The 22,695-nt window shown below is 46.5% G+C and overlaps 1 protein-coding gene across 1 annotated transcript; it reads right to left on the minus strand.

Annotated features, from left to right (window-relative positions):
- Positions 1–15,395: 15,395 nt before the first annotated feature.
- On the minus strand, positions 15,396–17,374 carry LOC105035143 (uncharacterized). The gene is made up of 3 exons (XM_010910582.4): positions 16,273–17,374; positions 16,094–16,169; positions 15,396–15,955 (listed from the first exon to the last, which is right to left on the minus strand). The coding sequence occupies exons 1-3, from the start codon at positions 16,978–16,980 to the stop codon at positions 15,828–15,830; spliced, it is 912 nt and encodes a 303-aa protein (XP_010908884.1). The 5' UTR covers positions 16,981–17,374; the 3' UTR covers positions 15,396–15,827.
- Between the last annotated feature and the right edge of the window lie 5,321 nt (positions 17,375–22,695).

A 22,695-nucleotide genomic window follows, 5' to 3' on the forward strand; every position in this document is an offset into this window, starting at 1 on the left:
CCCAATCTTTGGGCAGCACACCTGTCGCAAGGATCGGACTAACTGAGGCGATGCAGATTCCATGGAGATTAGTTCTGCCCAGACATCAGTGGAGACATGCTTCAGTCCATATTTAATACCCCTCCCCAACATATGCCCCTCTACTTCTGGGTGTTGGGTGAAGGGAGTAATCCCACATGCACTGACCGAGAATATGAAGTGCCACCTTGACTGTAGGTCATGCGCGTGACTTTTGGAGCATGTCCATACTTTTGTGTCCGTATTGAATGCACATCACCTCGAAGTCCGGGAGAGGGGAGGTGAAGTGGCATGGCTGCTCTACTCACATCCGAATTAAGTGCGTGTCAGCAAGGGCGGTGCTTGTGACCAACCCTAGTCAACATGTATCGTCAGTTAATAGGGGTGGTTACAAGGCACTTGAATTTGGCTCCTCTTTTTATAGGGCGGAGATCTCCCCCACCTCCATCTCAGAGTGGAGGTTCACTTCTTGCGTGCTATGATGTAATGGGGCAGTTCCTTTCACCTTGGGCGTGCAGTGGGCATCTTCTTCACTAGCAGAGGACCCCACCTTTCCGATCGGGGCCATCGCTTGTCGTCTGAGGGAAGGGAGTCACTTTGTAGATTTCATCTTAGCTTGGGAGGTATTGAAAATATTCATCTCGTCTGGAGGAAGTGCGGATCAGCAGCTTTGAGGGATGACTTCAATGCTATGCTCAGAGCGGGCATGGCTTCGATGACTGTCTCTCATGGTGCATCTGTGGGGTATGTGCTTCCAAGAGAGATGGCCACTGGACTGTGCAGTCGGTCTCATTGCAGACCGTGGTCCTCACTGTCAGGAGGTCTCTTCCTCAGGGCCCTAAGTGGCCTACTGATGCGATTTGAACATGGCCTTCACCCACCGCCACCAGAGCCCCGCTTGCTTCCCGACTGGATCAGGTTTCCATTTTGGGGTAGAATGAGGATGGCGGTCGCCGTTGGTCACCTGGTATGAGAGCGTCTCTTTCTCCTTCTCGCATATTTTTTTTGTGGGTTGGAAATGTGGAGTCGGAGAGTTCGAGGCCTCTACCATGCGCGGAGAGAAGGTCGCCAACATAGATACTTCTGTCGCTTCAACGATCATGGGGCCTGTGCGGGGAAGGTGATGGTGCACCCAGTTTCAATTTTCTCCTCCTTGACGAAAGACAAAGGAAGCCTTCCCTCGAACAAGGCGTGGAGTCGATGTTGGCCTCTATTGTTTCGCTTTTTCTTTTTTTCTTCCTTCTTGTATGATCGCATTTGCTTCGATATTTTTTTTGTAATTATTATATATGAAATATTTTATTTGGAATTGAACTTACTTTGTGTTCCCCTGATCCCTCATAATTTTATCTCCGAACTGTATTTAGCAATCTCATGTTGGTTAGATCGAATCAGTGGGGACACCGTCCACCTTGAACCTTCCTATCGAAAGGAGGGACCCTCAGCCTTCTGAAGGATAGGGTCTCTAGGTCTTTGGAGTTCCCACTGAAAAGTGGAGTCATCATCATTGACCCTATATGTATGAGGCAAGAGCGCTTATCGACCTGGTTTAGATTAGACCATTCTACGCTCGGCTTCGGGGGAAATTACATCTTGGAGATCGATTTTGTAGAGTTCAGCGTCCTTAGCCTGGTCTTAAAGATTGCTTCATTTTAGGCTTCGATTTGGTTTCAATCCAACTTCGGATGGATCTTGATCCTTTAATTTGACAGACCTCGACTTTAGCTTTGCTCATGAAAGTTTTGCAAATCTTTTTAGGGCCTGTTTTCTCTAGCTTGGATTGCTTGCCCCCCAGTTTCAGGCTTAATTAGGATAGTCCGAGGCATCCTTTCCTGTTAGGAGATGCTGGGGCAGCTTGGTCAAAGGTTCAAAAGTTTCTATTGGGCTCAAGCTCGTGGTAAGCAGCTTTAGCAGCGCCCGAGATCTGATCACTAACACCGCTTGAGATCAGGCCGGTCGTTGGTCTCGATATCGTTCGGGACTTGGTCCACCAACGGGTAGCTTCAGCCCTGCTTGCGAATAAATGTGGAGACATGCGCACAGGGAGTTTCAAAGAGTTTTCGATCACTTACTAGTAGTCTCATAAGTATTGAGGATTGATTTTGTCGGTAGAGGCTTAGGTGTTGCTTGGAAGCAAGTCATTTGGCGAGCAGCTTCAGGACTGCCTAGAGTGGGTGCTTCAGCATCACCTAGGAGTGGGTTGGCCGATGGGCTTCGGTATCGCTGGAGAACAGATACACGGGGGAGCTTCGGAACTTAAAAGAAAATGGCAATGTTGGCTGGGAAACTCCAAGTCCGCGACTCAGCGTGCGCATGCAAGAGAGAAGGTCAAAGTCGCTCGCAAATGGTTTTGACGCCTGCGGTGGCTGGGCATGCAAGAAAGAGAGTCTGAAGTCACCAATGTTGGCGCGGGCAGAGGCGAGATGCAGTGCGAGGACTTTGGGGTCCTGGATCCGATGTTCGCTAGGTTAGGAGAACCTCAATACATCCTGCGAGTGACTTCAGTACCACTGGAGCTGGATGCCAGGGAAAAGATCGATGTCATAAACTCCGATACCATACACAAGAGGCCATCATAGTAGGCCTCGGAACCACTTTCAATCGAACTCCCCAATTTTATGAAGCCCTCCTTGGAAGCACAGTCTCTATCCACCGCGTCACCCTCTCATCCATCTATCTGTCTGTGGACAATCATAACCCCACAAATACGTGAGCATCCAGACCGAGTTCTTTGGTGTTGTTGGTGCAAAAATCCACCGACATCAGAGAAGCTGGAGTCGAGGGAGCCGCGGTCACCGTCGGGACCTGCAAAGGAAGTCTAAACCGGAGTTGGGGGTACTCCAGCAAGACCCTCCAACGCTCAAGTCAGTTCTCTACCTCAACAAGAATGGAGTGCTCGAACGAAAATTTTATCAGAATTTTGAGATAGAAATTAAAGCTCAGAGAATAACATATCTGGGGTCCCCTTTTTATCGGCGGAGGGTGCAATAGACTGATAGCGACGTTTGTAACCGTCTGGCAGTGGGCCATTCGGGGCCAGGAGGAGTTTGTTATGAAGAGTAGTGGAGTGAAATCGTGGCCATCACCGTGACCTGCCATGTGGAGTCTGTTGCGAGGAGTAGAGCGGCATCCGTTGTCGCGACTTACCAAAGGGTGGAGGAGCCGTGCGGTATCCATCGTAGGAAGTGGAGCAGAGTCGTGGCCATTACTGTTGCCTGTCAGGGAGTGATGGAGCCGTGCGGAACCCGTCGCAGGAAGTGGAGCAGAGTCGTGGCCGTTACTGTGGCCTACCAGAGAGTGATGGAGCCGCGCAGAATCCATCGCAGGAAGTGGAGCAGAGTCGTGGCCGTTACTGTGGCCTACCAGGGGGTTCAGGCCTGTCGACCGAAGTTCGGTTGAGGTGCCTGACGGAGAGAGGTAGCTATCCATCTGAGAGGAACTCGAATGTTGCAAATCCTGTTGGGTGCCTTGGACGTTAAGACTGCAGGCGAGGACCACTTGCCGTAGGAGCTCGGTCAGAGGCTTTCCGCAGATGCAGTCCGATTTTGCATAGAATTCGACAGAGGGTCGACCGACGGTGGATGTCAGATGGCACTGGAGAGGTTCATCCGCTGGAGGGGTCCAGCTGCTGGATTTCGTGAGCCCAAAATTTGTCCGCTATAGAAGTTCGGTCGGAGTCCGATCTCCATAGAATTCTGGATGGGGATCATTTGTCAAGGAATCTCGATCAAGGCCTGTCTACAATAGAAATCCAAAAGGAATTCATCCACAATGGAAGCTCGGGTGAAGGCTTACAGTGAAAATCCGGCACGGATCGCTCATGGTAGAAATTTGAAGTAGATCGTTTGTAGCAGAAGCTCAGAGTGGGTCGCTTGCAGTAGAAGCTCGGAGTCCGGCCTTTGTAGGAGTTCGGAGTGAGGTCTACCTGCAACAGGAGTTCAAGGCGGAAGTCCGACTCCCGTAGGAGCTCGGACGAAGTCTACCTATTCGGAAAAGAAGTCTGGCTCCTGTAGGAGTCCGGACAAAATCTACGTACAGTCGAAGTTCAGGGAAGAGGTCTGGCTCCCGTAGGAGCCCGGACGAAGGCTACCTGCAGTTGGAGTTCGGGGAAGAGGTCTGGCTCCCATAGGAGTCCGAACGAAGGCTACCTGCAGTTGGAGTTCGGGGAAGAGGTCCGGCTCCCGTAGGAGTCCGGACGAAGGCTACCTGCAATTGGAGTTCGGGGAAGAGGTCCGGCTCCCGTGGGAGTCCGGACAAAGGCTACCTGCAGTTGGAGTTCGGAGAAGAGGTCCGGCTCCCGTAGGAGTCCAGACGAAGGCTAGAAGGTGGTCAACCACCGTAGAAACTTGGATGGAGTCCGTCCGTTATGGAGAATTCGATTGACACTGATAGGGGTTTATCCGTCGGCATAACTTGGGAATGTTGCAGAGGCTCGACTGCCGGACAGGTTCGAAAAGATGTCGTCGAAAGTCGGACATCGGTAGAATCCCTAGAGGGTCACTCCTGATATGAATTTCGGCTGGAAGATATTTTATACCCAACACCAGTCCCCCTACTTTCGAGTTTGAATTTCGAATGAAGTACAGAAAAATTTTCACAGCCGAAGTTGCCCTCTCGAATCCTGCGCGCGACCGTCCTCAAAAATTCTGGCATTTAATGCATGCGTGCTGGAGTCTTTTCAAATCGGGGCGATCCGAAGAGTCCTTTCGAAATTCTCATCGGAGCGTAATCCCAAGTGCCACGCCATAATGGTCCCACCAGCAGTCAGCCCTGCGCCATGGTGAGTGGGACACATGGCGAGCATTGGTTGACCTAGGGATATCCGCCATCATAACTGTGCCGGACCCCATCGCTTATTTAAGTCCCCTCCTTCCCTCCAGTGGCTTCATTTCACCTGAGAGTCCAGACGACGCCTTTCTTCTGCCCAAGAGTTTAGCCACCCATCAGCGCCTTTTTCAACCTTAAGCATTCTTTGCGCCAATCTTCGCCATTCCCGCTGGCTTCCTGCTGCCTTCCGTCTTCCGAGCCCTTTCGGGGAATCCTCCCGTCGGGACTTCTACCCTGGAGGTCAATCTCGAGAGGATGCTGCGAATCGAGAGGAGTAGGAGGGGGAAAATAGTGGCCTGCAAGTTTAGCGACTGCCGAACTGCCATCGAGGGCTCCCACAGCTTCGCAGGGGGCTCGAGGGAGAATTCTTTCAACAACAGAGATTTGATAACGGAACTAGCCGGTGAGCGCGTCCTACCCGAGAATTCTGAAGTAGTTGAATGGGGCGACACCAGTCAAGGGGGTAGAGTTGCCGTCATAAGCCGTGGCGGGTTCCTCGACATCGTCGGGGTCGAGGGACCAGAGGCGGTCGGCGCTGACGGTGGGACAGTAGAACCTGTTGCAGGGGCGGTGGAAGTAGCACATGCCGACCTCGCCGAAGTACCTGGGATAGTGGTTATCGGGGAGTATGCGGTGGTGGCGCATTTCTCCGGCATCGTCGCGGCCTCCGGGGTGCTTCCGGTTCTTCCCGATACAGGTCGTCGCCGCCGTTATCCCTTGAATTCTATCCCCCCTTTTCCCCTTAGGGTTGGGGTTTCGACAATGGTGCAGAACGAGGCGGGGGCGAGAGCCGATGGATTCATCACACGTGCTGGGAGATACTGCTGAGGAAGATGGAACCGGAAGGGGAAGTCGAAAGCTTAGAGCGATTTTTAATGTATTCTTTTCAAGTCTTGTACCGTACCCCTTGTTAATCAAGAATAAAAAGGAGATTTTTGTTACCTTGCCCGTACTCTGCATCAATTTGTCGCCTGCCGAACTTCTTTCATTCACTATTGTTAGTGTGGTATTCCCCCCTCCTTTTTTCCTTTGATGCCGAAATTGTCTGGAGGTTCCTGGTCGCCGCCACGTCGGCCCACTTTTTTTTTTTTTGTCATCTTTCTTCTTCAGCCTCAAGGGCTTTGTAATGCTTACTTAATCAATGATATGAGAAGGGAATTTTTCGTTACCTTTTTTACTCACGTGTTGAATTGTCATTTACCGAGCTCCTTTCGACTTTTGCTTTGTTCGATATCGATGCCGTTTGGAGGTATCCGATTGCCGTCACATTGGCCCATCCTTTTGTTTATAGCCGCAGATTTGTTCGGGGCCATTCAGGTCTGACGCCTCCTTTCAGGGTTCGAGCTCGGAGGTCTGAGCTTCTCGTCGCCCTGAGGATGCCGTCTTATCCTTGGCATGTGTTGAGAGCTCTCTGGGAGACCGGAGATTCTGATAAGAACCCCAATCCTCGCTGAGACGAGGTTTCCTGTATCTTTGATGTAATTTATTTTTCGTTCGTCGCTGATGCGATTCGTCGCTTTCCTTTTTAACCCCCCTCCCTTTTTTCTTTTCTTTTCTTTTCTCGAGTGAGGGTTTTCTCTCTGCTCTTAGTCGGGTCACGGGAGCGCGGAGGGGCCACTGAGAAAGTTCCCTTTTTCTTATCTAGTCTTGAATGATCGGATCTTAGTTGGTGTCAGGATGAGGTTCTTCTCCTATTTCCGATGTAATCAGTTTCAGCTCAAGTTAGGACGAGGTTCTCCCTCTGTTCCTAATAGGGTTGTGGGGGCACATATGGGTGTCGCAGGGCCTCTCCCCCCATCCGATCTAAGAGTAACCGGGCCTTCGACTTTGCTCATGTTAGGGCGAGGTTCTCCTCCTGTCCCTAACAGGGCTGTGGGGGAGCATATGGGTACCGTAGGGCCTCTCCCCCCATCCGGTATAAAAATAATCGGGCCTTCGACTTTGCTCATGTTAGGGTGAGGTTCTCCTCCTGTCCCTAACAGGGCTGTGGGGGCGCATATGAGCGCTGTAGGGCCTCTCCCCCCATCCGATCTAAAAATAACTGGGCCTTCGATTTTGCTCATGTTAGGGCGAGGTTCTCCTCCTGTCCCTAACAGGGCTGTGGGGGTGCATATGGGCACTGTAGGGCCTCTCCCCCCATCCGGTCGAAGAGTAACCGGGCCTTCGACTTTGCTCATGTTAGGACGAGGTTCTCCTCCTGTCCCTAACAGGGCTGTGGGGGTGCATATGGGCACCGTAGGGCCTCTCCCCCCATCCGATCTAAAAATAACCGAGCCTTCGACTTTGCTCATGTTAGGGCGAGGTTCTCCTCCTGTCCCTAACAGGGCTGTGGGGGCGCATATGGGCACCGTAGGGCCTCTCCCCCCATCCGATCTTAAAATAATCGGACTTTCGATTTTGCCCATATTAGGTGTTGTTTTCGTTGTCTGAAGGGGTTATCCCCCTGTCATTACAAGTCCATGCCAAAAGGGAAAGATGTGCAAATCTGAAAGGAATCTTGATTTAAAGCGAAGTCGTTCGTAATACATTTACAGATTTTTCAAATCTCAAGACTGTAGAAAGTCTGCTCCCCATCAAGGTCCTCCAGAGACGGAGTTGATGATCCCAATTGGAGGCCGATCTCTGGGCTGCTCTTCCCTCCTCGGTGGCTCAGGTTGCAGCAGGGCCCTTAGCCGATCTTCTCTACCCTTAGATCGGCGCCGAATGAACCTGTCGAGCCGACCTCGTCTGATGAGCTCTTCGATCTCGTCTCGAAGTTGAATACATTCTTCTGTGTCGTGGCCGTGGTCACGATGGTAGAGGCAGAACTTGTTAGGATTGCGCTTCCCGGGATGTGTGCGCATCCTTTCTGGCCTTGGGAGCTGCTCTCTGACTTCCATCAGCACCTGAGTTTTCGATGCGTTGAGGGAGGCATAGCTGCGGAATCTTCCTGGGGGAGAGCCCCGACGAACCCGGCGCTCCGGGCTTCTCTGTCTGCGCGCTCAGGGAGGAGTCTGGGCGCGCTTGTGCCCGGGAGGAGTTCGAGAACGTGGCCGAGCTTCTCTCGACCCTTTCTCGACTGCGGGCTTACTCGAGTCTCCCACTTGTCGCTCTCTCGCGGTCTCCTCATCCTTCATCTTGAAGGCTTCTTCTACTCGGGCGTACCCTTCGGCCCGAGCCAATAAATCAGCAAAATCCCTGGGGTACTTCTTTTTCAAGGAGAATAGAAGGTCATTCTTCTAAAGGCCGCCTTTCAGAGCGGCCATCGCGATCGATTGGTCTAAGTTCTGGACCTCCAACGCGGTGACATTGAAACGGTTGACGTAAGCCCGAATGGACTCCCCCTCCCTCTGCTTGATGTTGATGAGGGACTCCGAACCCTTTCGAAGATGCCGGCTGCTAACAAAATGAGCCACAAACTGGTGGCTCATCTGATCGAAGGAAAAGATGGTACCCGACTTCAGTACCAAGTACCAGTTTCTCGTCGCTCCCTTCAAGGTGGATGGGAAAGCTCGGCACAGGATGGCGTCCGGCGCGCCATGAAGTAGCATCATTGTCCGGAAGGCCTCCAGGTGGTCAACTGGGTCAAAAATCCCGTCGTAGCTTTCAAATTGAGGAAGCTTGAAGTTTGACGGGATCGGTTCCTACATGATCATTTGAGAAAAGGGAGGGTCAGTACAAATATCCTCACCATAAGTGGGGGGAGCGTGGCGGAGTTCTTCGATCCGTCGGTTCATCTCCTGGAGCCTCCGGTCTAGGAAATCCTCTCGACTATGGGTCTCGAGGGTCTTCTGGCAGAATGGAGGTAGAGATCTTTCAGGAGTAGAATCGTGATCTGACTGAGGGCTCTCCACCCTCGGATTCGTCTTTCTGAGAAAGACGGGGCGACTGGCCCAAGTGGCCCATCCTACTGCCGGATTTTGGAGTTCCGACGATGTTCTCTCCAGTCGTACCGATGCCTGCGGCTGTTGCTGCTGCTGCATGGCCTATACCGCTTCAGTGAGGCCTCTGACCTGCTGAACCAGCAAGTCGAATTGCTCCGCGCCAACCACCGTTGCCGGAGGAGGAAAAGCCTGGAAAACTGGAGGTGAGGCCGGAGCCTAAGATCTGGCCACGGAGGTCGTGGATCACTGAGTGGATGCTTTGCGGGGAGGCATCAGGCGAAGATCTGGTAGAGGAAGGAGAAGAGGATGTCGGAGAGGATGATCGGAGGCGGTCTCGTTGAGCACTCCTTTAAGAATAAGGGTACTGCGAAGACACAGCCCTTCCTCTAGCACCAATCTTGTTGGTGCAAAAATCCACCGGCGTCGGAGAAGCTGGAGTCGAGGGAGCCGCGGTCACCATCGGGACCTGCAAAGGAAGTCTAAACCGAAGTTGGGGGTGCTCCGGCAAGACCCTCCGACGCTCAAGTTAGTTCTCTGCCTCAACAAGAATGGAGTGCTCGAACGAAAATTTTAGCAGAGTTTTGAGATAGAAATTAGAGCTTAGAGAATAACGTATCTGGGGTCCCCTTTTTATAGGCAGAGGGTGCAATAGACTGATAGCGACATTTGTAACCGTCTGGCAGTGGGCCGTTCAGGGTCAGGAGGAGTTTGTTATGAAGAGTAGCGGAGTGGAATCGTGGCCATCACCGTGACCTGCCATGTGGAGTTTGTTGCGGAGAGTGGAGCGGCGTCCGTTGTCGCGACTTGCCAGAGGGTGGAGGAGTCGCACGGTATCCGTCGCAGGAAGTGGAGCAGAGTCGTGGCCATTACTGTGGCCTATCAGGGAGTGATGGAGCCACACGGAATCCATCGTAAGAAGTGGAGCAGAGTCGTGGCCGTTACTGTGACCTGCCAGAGAGTGATGGAGCCGCACGAAATCCGTCGCAGGAAGTGGAGCAGAGTCGTGGCCGTTACTGTGGCCTGCCAGGGGGTCCAGGCCTGTCGGCCGAAGTTCGGTTGAGGTGCCTGGCGAAGAGAGGTAGCTATCCATCTGAGAGGAACTCGGATGTTGCAAATCCTGTTGGGTGCCTTGGGCGTTAAGGATGCAGGCGAGGACCACTTGCCGTAGGAGCTCGGTCAGAGGCTTTCCGCAGATGCAGTCCAGTTTCGCACAGAATTCGATAGAGGGTCGACCGGCGATGGATGTCGGATGGCGCTGGAGAGGTTCATCCGCTGGAGGGGTCCAACTGCTGGATTTCGTGAGCCCGAAATTTGTCCGCTATAGAAGTTCGGTCGGAGTCCGATCTCCGTAGAAGCCCGGATGGAGATCATTTGTCGAGGAATCTCGATCGAGGCCTGTCTGCAATAGAAATCTGAAAGAAATTCGTCCACAATGGAAGCTCGGGTGAAGGCTTACAGTGGGAATCCGGCACGGACCGCTCGTGGTAGAAATTTGAAGTAGATCGTTTGTAGCAGAAGCTCGGAGTGGGTCGCTTGCAGTAGAAGCTCGGAGTCCGGCCTTTGTAGAAGTTCGGAGTGAGGTCTACCTGCAACAGGAGTTCAGGGCGGAAGTCCGGCTCCCGTAGGAGCTCGGACGAAGTCTACCTGTTCGGGGAAGAAGTCCGGCTCCCGTAGGAGTCCGGACAAAATCTACCTGCAGTCGAAGTTCAGGGAAGAGGTCCGGCTCCCGTAGGAGCCCGGACGAAGGCTACCTGCAGTTGGAGTTCGGGGAAGAGGTCTGGCTCCCGTAGGAGTCCGGACGAAGGCTACCTGCAGTTGAAGTTCGGGGAAGAGGTCCGGCTCCCGTAGGAGTCCGGACGAAGGCTACCTGCAGTTGGAGTTCGGGGAAGAGGTCCGGCTCCCGTAGGAGTCCGAACGAAGGCTACCTGCAATTGGAGTTCGGAGAAGAGGTCCGACTCCCGTGGGAGTCCGGACGAAGGCTACCTGCAGTTGGAGTTCAGAGAAGAGGTCCGACTCCCGTAGGAGTCCAGACGAAGGCTAGAAGGTGGTCAACCACCATAGAAACTTGGATGGAGTCCGTCCGTCGTGGAGAATCCGGTTGACACTAATAGGGGTTTATCCGTCGGCATAACTTGAGAATGTTGCGAAGGCTCGGCTGTCGGAGAGGTTCAGAAAGATGTCGTCGAAAGTCGGACGTCGGTAGAATCCCTGGAGGGTCACTCCTGACACGAACTTCGGCTGGGGGGTATTTTATACCCAATAGGTGTCATGGGTAATAGATCAGTACTGAGGCATGGATTGATGCCATGAGAGGTGGTCGGCACTGTCAGATGCATAGAAGGTGCGCAAGAAGCTCCTTCGATCGGAACTGCATGCCTTGATTGGGTATACAAGAGGAGCAGGAGGTGCTTTGGCTTCGTGGGCATGCTAGAGGGGGTTCAAGCCTATGATGACTAGTCTTGGGGCAGCCAGCTAGCAATTTCGATGTCGTCCAAAGCTGGAAACATGCGTGGATACTTCCCTTCTTTTTTCCTTTCTTTCTACCACCTTTTCTCTCTTATCCACTTTTTCTTTCCTTCTTTTTTGTTTGATAATGCTACTTGCAAGGAGGATGGGACAAAAGAGTTATTGCATGTGCTAGGTTCAGGTGACCCAAAATGCATGCACAGTAGAAAATACAAAATCGAAAGTCGATATAGCATAAAAGTGCCATGGCATTGTGTACTGATGGCATCCCTTGCCACAGACTTTGACACCATCAAAAGCTAGATCTATTCTTGGAGTCTCTTAAACATATGGGAGAGGCACGGTTGCTTATGGGGATCCCCACATAGGCGACCTCATCATGGTCCGACGTCGGGCATATGAGGTCCCTCTTTCTATAATCAAGCATTATTGTGGCTTGATTTCTTTGTCTCTGTTCATTGCTTTAGTTTTCATGTATTGTTGTATCTCAAACTTAAATATGCTTAACATCAATGAAGTTTTCTGCCCCTCCCCCCACCAAAGAGTGGGGTCTTCGGCTAGTGACCTAGCTGGCAATCTTTGACTCCTCACTGAAGAGTGGGGTGTTCGGCTAGTGGATTTCGGCTTTCATCTTCATGGGCATATTCTGGCCTACTCTGACCCCACTAGTGATCTTCGACCCCTCACTGAAAAGTGAGATCTTCTGCTCTTTCATGACTCAGTGATATCTTTGCTTTACCAAAGTTGGACAGCATCTTTGCTCTATCGAGGCCCATCTTCGAACTAGAATTCGACGGCATCTTTATTCTATCAAAACTCAACAACATCTTTGCTCTATCGAGGCTCGTCTTCGATCCAAAACTTGATGGTATCTTTGCTCTACCAAAAGTTGACGGCATCTTTGCTCTATCGAGGCTCATCTTCGATCCAAAACTCAGTGGTATCTTTACTCTATCAAAACTCAACGGTATCTTTGCTCTATGGAGGTCCGTCTTTGATCTGAGACTCGACAGTATCTTTGCTCTATTGAAACTCGACAGTATTTTTCTCTATCGAGGTCCGTCTTCGATCTGGAACTCGATGGTACTTTGCTCTATTAAAAATTGACGGCATCTTTACTCTATCAAGGTTTGTCTGGCATCTTTGCTCTATCGAAACTCGATGGCATCTTTGCTCTATCGAGGCCTATCTTCAATCCCTCATTGAAAAAAGAGGTCTTGACATCCTGGACGGTTAAGATCTTCATGGATATCGACTCGCTGAAAAGCAAAGTTTGGCTTTTAGGGGTTCAGATCGATTATCCCCAGCTACTTAGTCATCGAGGGCTTCGGCCCCTCATTGAAAAGTGAGGTCTTGATTTGCTAATCTTGGTTTGCCTTTGGTTAGCTCCATCTTAGCCTCCAGGAGCTTGACTTTGAGAGGTTATCCTCACTTTAGCTTTGAGTTTAAGCTTTTACGAGACACCTAAGGATCTGTTGCTCTGCAAGAAGAAAATAAAAAAGTGGGAGGGACCTAGGTGCCCATTACCATAGAAGTTATTTCTGTTAGAAAGCCCTTGAGTTCTGCTTGATTTCTTATCACTTGCCTTGGCTTGGACCTGAGCTCTGCCTTAGTTTGGTGGCTTATTTTTTATTTAGATCAACCTGATTATGGGCTTTGGATCGGCTTGGATCTAGCTTCAAATTGGTCTAGATCCAATTTTGAATTGGATTGATCTAATTCTGGGCTTTAGATCGACCTTAATTTCAACTTCAGCTTCGACCTTGATTTGGGTGCTCAGAGGCCTGTAATCTTTTCTAGAAGGATAGAAAATAAAGTAAAACATGAGGGCTCAAGAATCTCTTACCAAAAAGTTTTTAGTCTTTGAAAGTTTGCTTCCTCTTTCGATCCGAATTGCATGCTCCTGATTTACTGGACTCAACTGGGACTGTCTAGGGGGATGTTAACCGATCCATTCGATTTATCATCGTGGATAAGGAAGCACTCAAGCAGTTGGGTTCGGCACCCTTTGCAAACTCGTAGATCATCTATGGGACTTTCTCTATGAAGTCTCCCCTTTCCTCCTTTTCTCTTTCTCTTTCTTCTTTTAATGCAACCTAAAAAGAGGAGAAGCCATGGGAAGAGAAACAGGGTCCTTAGAGTGAGAGAAGGCTTCTTCCGAAGGCTGAATGTTTGGCCAATTTTATCTTTGGAGATTTGATGCTGTTGAGGTGGTGCGATGGAGTTTCTTTGATAAAGTAGTTACTCCCTCCTATGAATGAGCTTGTGTCCTCCCGACTTAAATTATTTACCCCCCATTCTAGAGCCTGAATAGATGTGCTTGAAAAAAAAGGGAGGATGCCTCTCATTTAACGAGGTCGAGCTTGATAGTTGCACAGCGTGGACCACCTTATTTCTTCCGAGGGTCGGCAAAGGCGGTTATGAGGCCACGTCCGGTGGCTAATGCAGGGCGTGGTTTCTGACCAAAGCTTCTACGGTTGAGTGTGTCTTGGGTTAGAGTGTCTTAAGGATGCTCTTAATTATATCATAACAATGGATTGCTTGCTCTTTTCTAAAAATGGACAAAAGTCCTTCCTCTAGTGCTAATCTATTATGGTTGAAATTCATTCTGGATTGGAGGTGCCGGAGCAAGATGATATCCGGTAGATCGATGATGGTTGAACCTACAAAAAAAATTTCTACCGAAGATGGCTCTGGTGGGGATCCTTCGACATTCAAGTCAGATTTTTTCACCTACCTCTAGCGGGGACCTTTCGACACTCAAGTTAAATTTTTTGCAACAGATGGAAAAGAGCGAGCATTCATGAGAGAAAGAAGAGGTGTATCTGAAGAATCTCCATTTTACTTTTTTATAGGTGAGTTTGGAGCCAGAGTAGGAAGGTCATAAAGGACCTTTTTACCCTTCATTATGCCCTTGAGAACTACACCTGGCCCTGTCATGTTCTGAGGGTTAATGAGTGGTATCATCTTATAGCAAGTGCAGGCCATCCCTATTAATATTATGAGTTGACAGTTGAGAGTTTTGAGAGTGGTGTAACTTTATTCATGACTATCTTTATATTTAAATAGGATGATGTGATCGAACCATAAAGAGATCTCTAGAAGTCATCATAATAAGCCGCTGCCTTTAATGATCTAACTTGACAACTGTTTGGAGATTTTGGATAAATGCTATCAGGCACAGTAATCGAACCATAGATCGGGAGAGATAGGCCTCGAGCTGGTCATGCGCTAGCAGGCGGCGAGCTTAGTGTGAAAGCTGGAGTTGGGGCCAAGGGCCGAAGTCCAAGGTCTGCTGGTCTGGGTTGGATACCGAAGTGACTTGGTCCCACATGGGGTGACACAGCCCGATAGGACCGTGTGAGGTTCGATCTCTCCAAAGTAATGAATTGTAATAGTGAATGGCTTCGAGGCCGGTTAGGAGTAAGAATTTGTCAAAGATTTTTGAGGAAGAAGCTTGAGTCATGGTATCCCTTGGGTTAGCATCTGCGGTTCAGTAGCTTGATTTTGGATCGATCAAGATCTGACTTCGGTACAGGCCTCTATTTGGCTTCGGCTCTGGCCATGCTCCTATCGCTAAGATTGTGACAACTAGAAGCTAAGAGTATAGGAGGCTTGCTCTAGTCATTAAAAAGGGATGATGTGACGGCACAATAAAGAAGCCTCTCGGGGGCTAATGGATAAAGCTGGGAGTGGAGGCCGATGCCGGGATCAGAAGTCGAGAGGGGGTCGGATGCACAAGAAGAGCGCGGGTATCCGCTGGTGGAAGCCGAACGCATGAGCGCATCCTCACCCTTCTCTTCCTCTCCCGCCATCTTTTCTCTGTCCTCCATCTTCTCTTTTCCTTTTGCCTTGTTGTGATTCCTATGGGAGGATGGGGCAAGATAGAGAAGCAATCAATGCCTCTGCCAGGTTCAGATGATCCAAGGCAACCATCGTAATATATGCAATGAATGATGCACAATCAAAAATTAATGAAGTACATGGGGCAGCATGGCCAACGGAGACCTTTTAGCATCGATGGTGGACTGGTTAAATTGTTAACATGCTGGGTCTTCGGTCTCTCCTTATCTTCGGTCCAGATAAAATTTCTCCTAATGTGTAGCAACTTCATCTGAACTAACAAGAGTTAATGCAACTTTAATATATGGTTCCTTCACTGCTTGCAAGCCACTATTGTTCATTGTATTTGTCCATGACCATTTTTAGATATGCCTTCAAAAGGCACTGACTCAAGTATAGCCTGAATAGGGCATGCTGTTTTTTATCTTAAATATGAGGAAAATATCAAAGCTCACCTGAACGAGATTGGATTTTATTCGTTCATGGTACAAATGCCCAGACCAGCACTCACTTCTAGTACAAAGTGCACCACCCAACTAGACCACACAGCTCAACATGGATTTCAGAAGGAAAAGATAGGAAGAAAAGGAAAAGGCTAATTAGGCCTCCTTACAAGAAAATGATGAAGAGAAGAAACAAAGTTGTCACTCTATTCTCCTTTTTTTTGAGGTAGCGACGTCGAACTTCCTTGCCGGTGGCCCACGCAGCATATGATGCACTGCATATATTCTTCTTTTCCAAACATCAAACATCATATATAATTTACAATCTCCTAAGATATACTAATCTGGTTTAGGACGAAGCTGATGATCATGATGGTGATGGCCAGAATTGTGCATTCTTCACCTTTGAGATGCTGTTCAGCACACCCAGTGGCGTGACATCTCCGATCACCGTCACCTTTTTCATGGCGAAGTCGATGTTGAAGGACGTCACTCCTACTTGAAGATGAGTAATTAGGAAATAAAACCACAAGAGGGAGATCTCCAAGTTATTCAGAAAGGTAAGATGAGGTGAATTAGAAGTCGTCACTTGATCAAACCATGACTTGGCTCGAACAGCTTAACAAATCTCACCTGCCATCTTGGAGATGTGCTTCCTTACTTTCCCTTCACAACCCTTGCAGTGCAAAGAGACCCGTAACACCACAACCTAAGAAAGATAACCAAAGTTCAACATTTTTAACTCTTAACAATATACAACAACAATAACAACAGCAACAATAAGAAAGAGGAAGAAATACTTCAATTCGAACCTGATCTTGTGGTCTAGTAGAAGAGGGTCTTAAAACAGCCGACTCTTCTCCCCTAAAAGCAGATGACCTTGAAACAACTGAATCATCTCCCTTAAAAGAAGATGGCCTAAAAACAGGTGACTCGTCTCCCTTAAAAGAAGATGGCCTGAAAACAGCTGAATCATCTCCCACAAAAGAAGATGGCCTTAAGACAGAGTAATCATCAGCTTTAGAAGAAGATGGCCTTGCAAAAGTTGAATCATCTGTCTTGAAAGAACATGGCCATAAAATAGCTGAATCATCTCTCTTGGAAGAAGGCAGCCTTGCAGCAGCCGACTCATCTCCCTTCGAAGTCCGCAGCCTTGCCGGTTCTACTTGGAGAAGAGGAGGAACTGGTTCCTCCAACTCAGGAAACACGTCTAAGAAGGGAGAATCATTTAGTAGATACCGAGAAGAACCTGCAGGGCTAATTAGTTCAACTTGTTTGTCTGAGCTTTTCCTGCTCTTCTGCTTGTAGGACTTGGACTTAGATGAGGCTTGAGACATTGGATTACTAATAGCTTTGGCTCTTCGCGAGTCTCGTATATGAGGCGAGTGACGATCGAGGGCTCTCCCAATGCTTGGCCGGACCATGGATCTACGGTCTATGCTCGTGCATACCGCAGCGGATGCCGGGGATGCACAAGAGAAGTTAACTCCTTTCATTTCCTTGAAGAGCAAAGGAGCCATGGCTTAATGAGAACTAGCATGAGTTGTGGGTGGAGGGGAGGGGGGAGAGGGACAGAGACTTCTTAAGTGAGCTTACTTTGATGTGTTTATAAGCTTGCAGAAGGAGAGGTGGTGAGAAAGGGGAGTCTGCAGACGCTTGGTGAGACTAAGCTAACTATAACAATGTTCCCTGTCCAATTTGAAAAGGAGTTGATAAACAAAGCACTTCTCATACTGAACAACTGGAATCAGAAAAATACTTTATACTTTCTAACAGTTGGGTTTAATGATGAATTCCTGATTGTGTTATTATGAGTGGAGAACAGCAAAGTGTAGAAAGAGTAATAACACGGGGAGTTTCTGAGCTTGTCCCACAAAAGAAGCTCCACCTGAATTGAGGTGGATAAAAGTGATGATTAAAGGCTAACATTGACCTCAGTAGCAAACTTAAGATAGTATAATCATCTTCTTTCGGCCCCGTTGCCACTATAATTGCGATGTGCACCAGCTCAGTCCTTCTGCCACCATCACCATGCTATCATTGATCTCCTTATCCCCATATCATGGATGTTACCGCCAACTGTTTGCCATTTTATGTGGACTTTAATGACTTTCTTCGTTGATCCAGACCTCCCTCTTTTCCTTCTCTAGCATTTCTTGTGCCATTATTAAATATTGTTAATCAAATAGATTGTTTAGGCCATAGATTCCATCATCTAATTCTAGCTTACATTGATGCAGAACCTACTACTTTATCCTTCCACTGATTTTTTTATACTTCAACCAAATTCCAAAATCTTGGTTTTAAATATATTTTAAAGAGCAATTCGTCTTATTGTTGCAAAACATTGCCTGTGACTGTCCTCTTTTTGGTTACAATATTCATCCAAGTTGCTCTTCCAGTGACCATTCCTTGAACCATGCTTTGTTTTGAAATTATTGAGCTTTGCTAAATACAAACAAATGGGGTAGGATTGGCCCAAGGCTGAAGAATAAAATTGTGTGATCTTTTGTCTGGAACTCTTCTGATGATTCAAAGGAATAATTCCACAATCTTGTTCATCAGATCAGCACAATGGCATCCCCTCATTAATTGAGCCATCAATTCTGTGGTCCCTCTATGAGATCAGAGTGCTGCTTGTGATCTGTGGATACTCCAAAACAAGGGATCTCTTTGCGTGCAACATTAAAGAGAATAAACTGTGATGATTGACTGTCTCATCTGAATTAAATAATTCTGTGGAGACCACCTAACAGCTAAGCACAGACTACAGTGCCGAGCTCTTCTCAGCATGTTGGCAAGATATAACTTTTCCTAGCGATAGCTTCAATAAATAATCACTGGTTATATATTCCACGTGATACAAGGCCTGGCTTCACGTGATTTCAGACTTATAGCAGAGCAAAATCCAAAGGATAAATCGATATATATAGTTTAGAACTGGGCGTGCACTGCTTTGCTACCATGCTCTCACATTGAGCTTGCTGCTTTGTTATCAGTTGCTGCTCGGACAATTGCTGTTACCTGTGTATTTAATATCTGATAGATGCTTTGTTTTCAACTTAGGTAGACCGATCATAGTTTGAGATGTCTGTAAATGTTGACTACTTCACAAAAATTTATTTTCTGTTACAAACGGATATATTAATGATAATAATTATATATATGTTATGAATGTAATAGAAGTTATTTTGGTGTTATAGTTTGAAATGTTAGTTGATGTAATAAAAACTTTTCCCTTTTTCTTGAATGAGTTATAATGGTATGGCAAACATATTCTGAGCCAAATCAAGTATGCGCCCTTTGAATTAAATACCTCTTAATCAGCGTCATATTACTGCTTCACCATGACTAACCGTTTGAGTTGGAGCTAATCTAAGCGAATCTGGCTTTGAACCTGACCTCAACTACCCAAAAAACTGGGCCTAAAGCAAAAACTAGTTCATTTGGTGCCTAGATTCATGTTGGTTTAGCGTGAATCACATTCATGTTGGGGAAATTAAGTCCATTTTTAACCAAGAAAACCTCATTGGATGGTCAATAATTTCGGATTGCCATGTGAGCTTGATAACCAATGTCAACCACAGCAACATGTCAACTTTTATTTGCTTATAGGATGCAAGACATTATACAAATACCAGCTTGTTATAAACACCAGACATGATATTATATAGTATTCCCTTCCCGTGCATGCATGTGGACCATGAAACAAAGAAAACTTTGATATCCAGAAAAGAAAAAACAAGTTGTTCACCCAAAAAAATAATAGGAAAAAACAAAGGAGACAGGATAGCCTGATTCATGGAAGTGAATGATCACCTACCTATTGGAAATGGCACCAAGCTAAGAAATCAAATTGAGCAAGTGAGCGAGCGAGGGAGCGTGAGAGAGAGAAAGAGAGAGGGAGAGAGCTATGCAACATAAGTGTGGTAATAATTTGGGACATGAAAAAACTCTCATCATGATCAGATCATTTTTTGAAGACATTTATTCATAAGATGTTCACTTAATTTTAATTAGTTATTTGTGATTTTTACATAAATTAATCAACTGATTATTTATTTAGTTGTAGCTTGGACCTCTTCCATTTTCTGACTTGCATACACATACGTAATTGTGTACATATTAATGACAAATTTTTGCTAAAAAAATGGACATGGTATACCAATATTTTTTTACTTTACAACATGTAATGCCACTGAATTAATTGTTTATCTGGTCAGCATCCAAGCAGACAGTATCTTTTATCAATTTTTCAATAATAAATTTACTGAATAATGCTGTGATTTCTGATAACCTTCGATCTGGTTCTCTAGAAAAGAGAGAATAATTTGTTGTAACAGCTGATCATTAAACTCCCACTCGATCAGTAGTATTTTAGAAAAATAGTAGGGAATGGGAGGAAGAATTCTTCTACATACAGCTGTGGACTACAGTCCAAAGAGCAGGAGAGACGGTGGGCCACTTTTCCTGTCCATTCTCTCTCAGACTTTCGTCCATAAAATGGATAGAATCTGATGCTTCTTCCAATTTCTTTTTCCCTTCCTTTATACCCCTTGGCACCGGTAACGAGTCTCAATCACAAGATTCCTCACCAGGTGAGCCACAACACTCATGTTGCTTCCATGGATGGATTATGGCCAGAGCTCCTTCTTCTATGTAGCGACCTATACAAAGATATCCATTTCTCTTCATGTCACTTTCCTTTTGTTTCTCGGAATTCCACAATGCGTGTTATAGCTATCCATTTGATATCATACTGCACTAGATCATGAAACATTCCCAGCTGTTTTTTAAGAACATTCTTCTCTCGGACCGTGAGCTTTCCGAGATGTAACCTTGCTAACTCTTTTGCCCAAGATCACGCCAGTAATTAAGGCAAGGTCTAGAACTGACTTGAAACAATATCAACTAGTCTTTTGGCTTGTTAATTATGCATGGACTACCAAGTCTTGGGTTTGCGTTTGTCTGGAGGCTAGGGAGAGCATATAAAGGTAGGAAGGTTGAGTAAATGGGGCGTTCTCCAGAATCTTCAGCATGTTCACATCAACTACTTTGGAAATCAATTTTTGTCATTATGGTGGGGTTTGTTGTAGTATTAACTTCTAAGAAATAAGTAGTTACTAAACAGTGCCAACCATAGTCCACCACCAAAAGGAATGGATTTTAGAAACAAATGATTTTGCCAAAGTGAATCAGTGTTTCAGCTGAATTGTGCTTTGAAGTGATCCATGGGCCTTCAAAATCAACATGCTAAGCTTTTGTATCTAGATCACTTTATTCTGATCGAGAGAAATAGCCTAGATCACTCTTACAGGACAATTTATTTAATTGGAAAATGTAAAGGTTCTTTAAATTCTTTTTCTATGCACAACCACAGCAAGCCACCACCTTTGACCTTTCTTTCTCTCTACCTTCTTCCAGCCTCTTGTGTCAAAGGAAGTCGGTTTCACAAGCAAAGTTTTCCACTTTGATCACCTAACATCACATATTCTACTCTTGAAGAACAAGAAAATATGAAGCACTGCTATCAGAAGATAAAAAACTGACGTCGTACTCACCTTAATTTCTCTCCAAAGAAAAACCTCTTGCTCACCTAAAGAGATTAAACTTCAGCTGTAATTAAGAGAGGGATACAATTTTCATTAAAACAGCCACTTAGAAGAAAGCCTTGTAGAAGGACGAATCTAGAATATCAAAAGGTAGGTCTTTAGACAGTACCTGTTCACCCTTGGATGAAGACTAAGTCAGCATGGATTTGGATATTGGAGTATGAAACACTTTAAGATATCCATGTCTTGTGATAAAGCTTCTATTCCTTTTTGACAAATGAGAGGGCCCAAGATATTAATGAATTCCATAGGGAATGTCGTGATGTGGTTGGTAGGGTCCGAAACAACTTCATCAAGACACTAGGTCTGTGCTGGTGGATGCCCTTGGTCCCATACTGATCTTATTTCTTATGCCAGGCAGCTGGTGATATATTAAATGCATTAAGCCTACCTTTTTCCTCATTGGGTGGCTGGAGTCTCATGATGATATCAAAGCATGCTTATGAGATTAGTCTCAGACAAAAACATATTCTATTTGTTTTTTTTTTTTCTGGACGATAAACCCACTTTGGTTTTGTTGCGGATACGGTTATCTGATAATATATATGCTTATCTTTAGAGCAATTATGTCACTGAATATGTTAAGAAACCACAAAGAAACTTCGGACAGAGACCCAATGGGACATATGCACACTTTATATATATGCATATATAATGATCCCTAATGGTTTCTTTGCGGAAAGTAAGGTGGACTTTTTTGAGGGGAAATGAAGTGAAAACTTCCCCCAATTTATTTATAAGTCAAAGATACTTACAAGAGGGGAGGACGTGATTACAGGAGAAAAAGTATCAAAATTTTACGTAAGAGGAGCAAGATAGCTAATAGAACTTGATGACTCTCCTTCCTTGTCTCATTACATAGATTTTGCTGGTGTTGGAAGGTTTGAAGAATCTTGTGGAGGGTTGTATTGGTGGAACATTCCTTACAAAGGAAAATTAGAGCATTTCTTTCCACCAAATATACCAAAAAGTATGATGATGTATTGACCTCATACTCTTCTAATGGAGGATTTTGTCTTTCTTCTTCGGTGCCGCATCATCCAAAGATCTAGGAGATTCACCGGCCAACGTTTTAGCTTGAGAATTTTTTTTCAAGTTTAACCAAATACCTCTTACAAATGCGCATCTAATGACTAGGTGCGTGACAATTTCAAAATTTGTGACGCATAAAGAATGACCTGAGCTTGCTCCCAACCCTTTTTTGCTAGCATATCTTTGGTGTGTAATTTATTTTTAACAGCAAGCCAAAGAAAGATTTTTATTTTTCCTAGTGCTACCGCTTTCCAAATTGCTTTGGAGAAAGGCCGAAGGATACCTCCATGGTTGATAAATTTGTAGAATGAGCTAACAGAGGAATTTCTATTATCTGTGACAATCCGTATTAGCACAATAGCAACTATGATTGGTCTAATTGGTTCTAATAGTTCCAATAGAAGCTCCAGTTCTCTTGATTCATATAAAGATAGAGGTCCTTGCAACTCCATCTTACTCTCCTTCACGTTGCAAGGAGAGTCAGATGGGCTGGCAGCCACATTCATAAGTTAAACATTCCTATATGATTCACATAGGTCAAAGATTCAGGATTCAAAAGATTGCAAAATATTAAAAGGAAAAAAACTAATT

This window comes from Elaeis guineensis, chromosome 10 (genome assembly GCF_000442705.2).
Source record: "Elaeis guineensis isolate ETL-2024a chromosome 10, EG11, whole genome shotgun sequence".
Lineage (NCBI taxonomy): Eukaryota > Viridiplantae > Streptophyta > Magnoliopsida > Arecales > Arecaceae > Elaeis > Elaeis guineensis.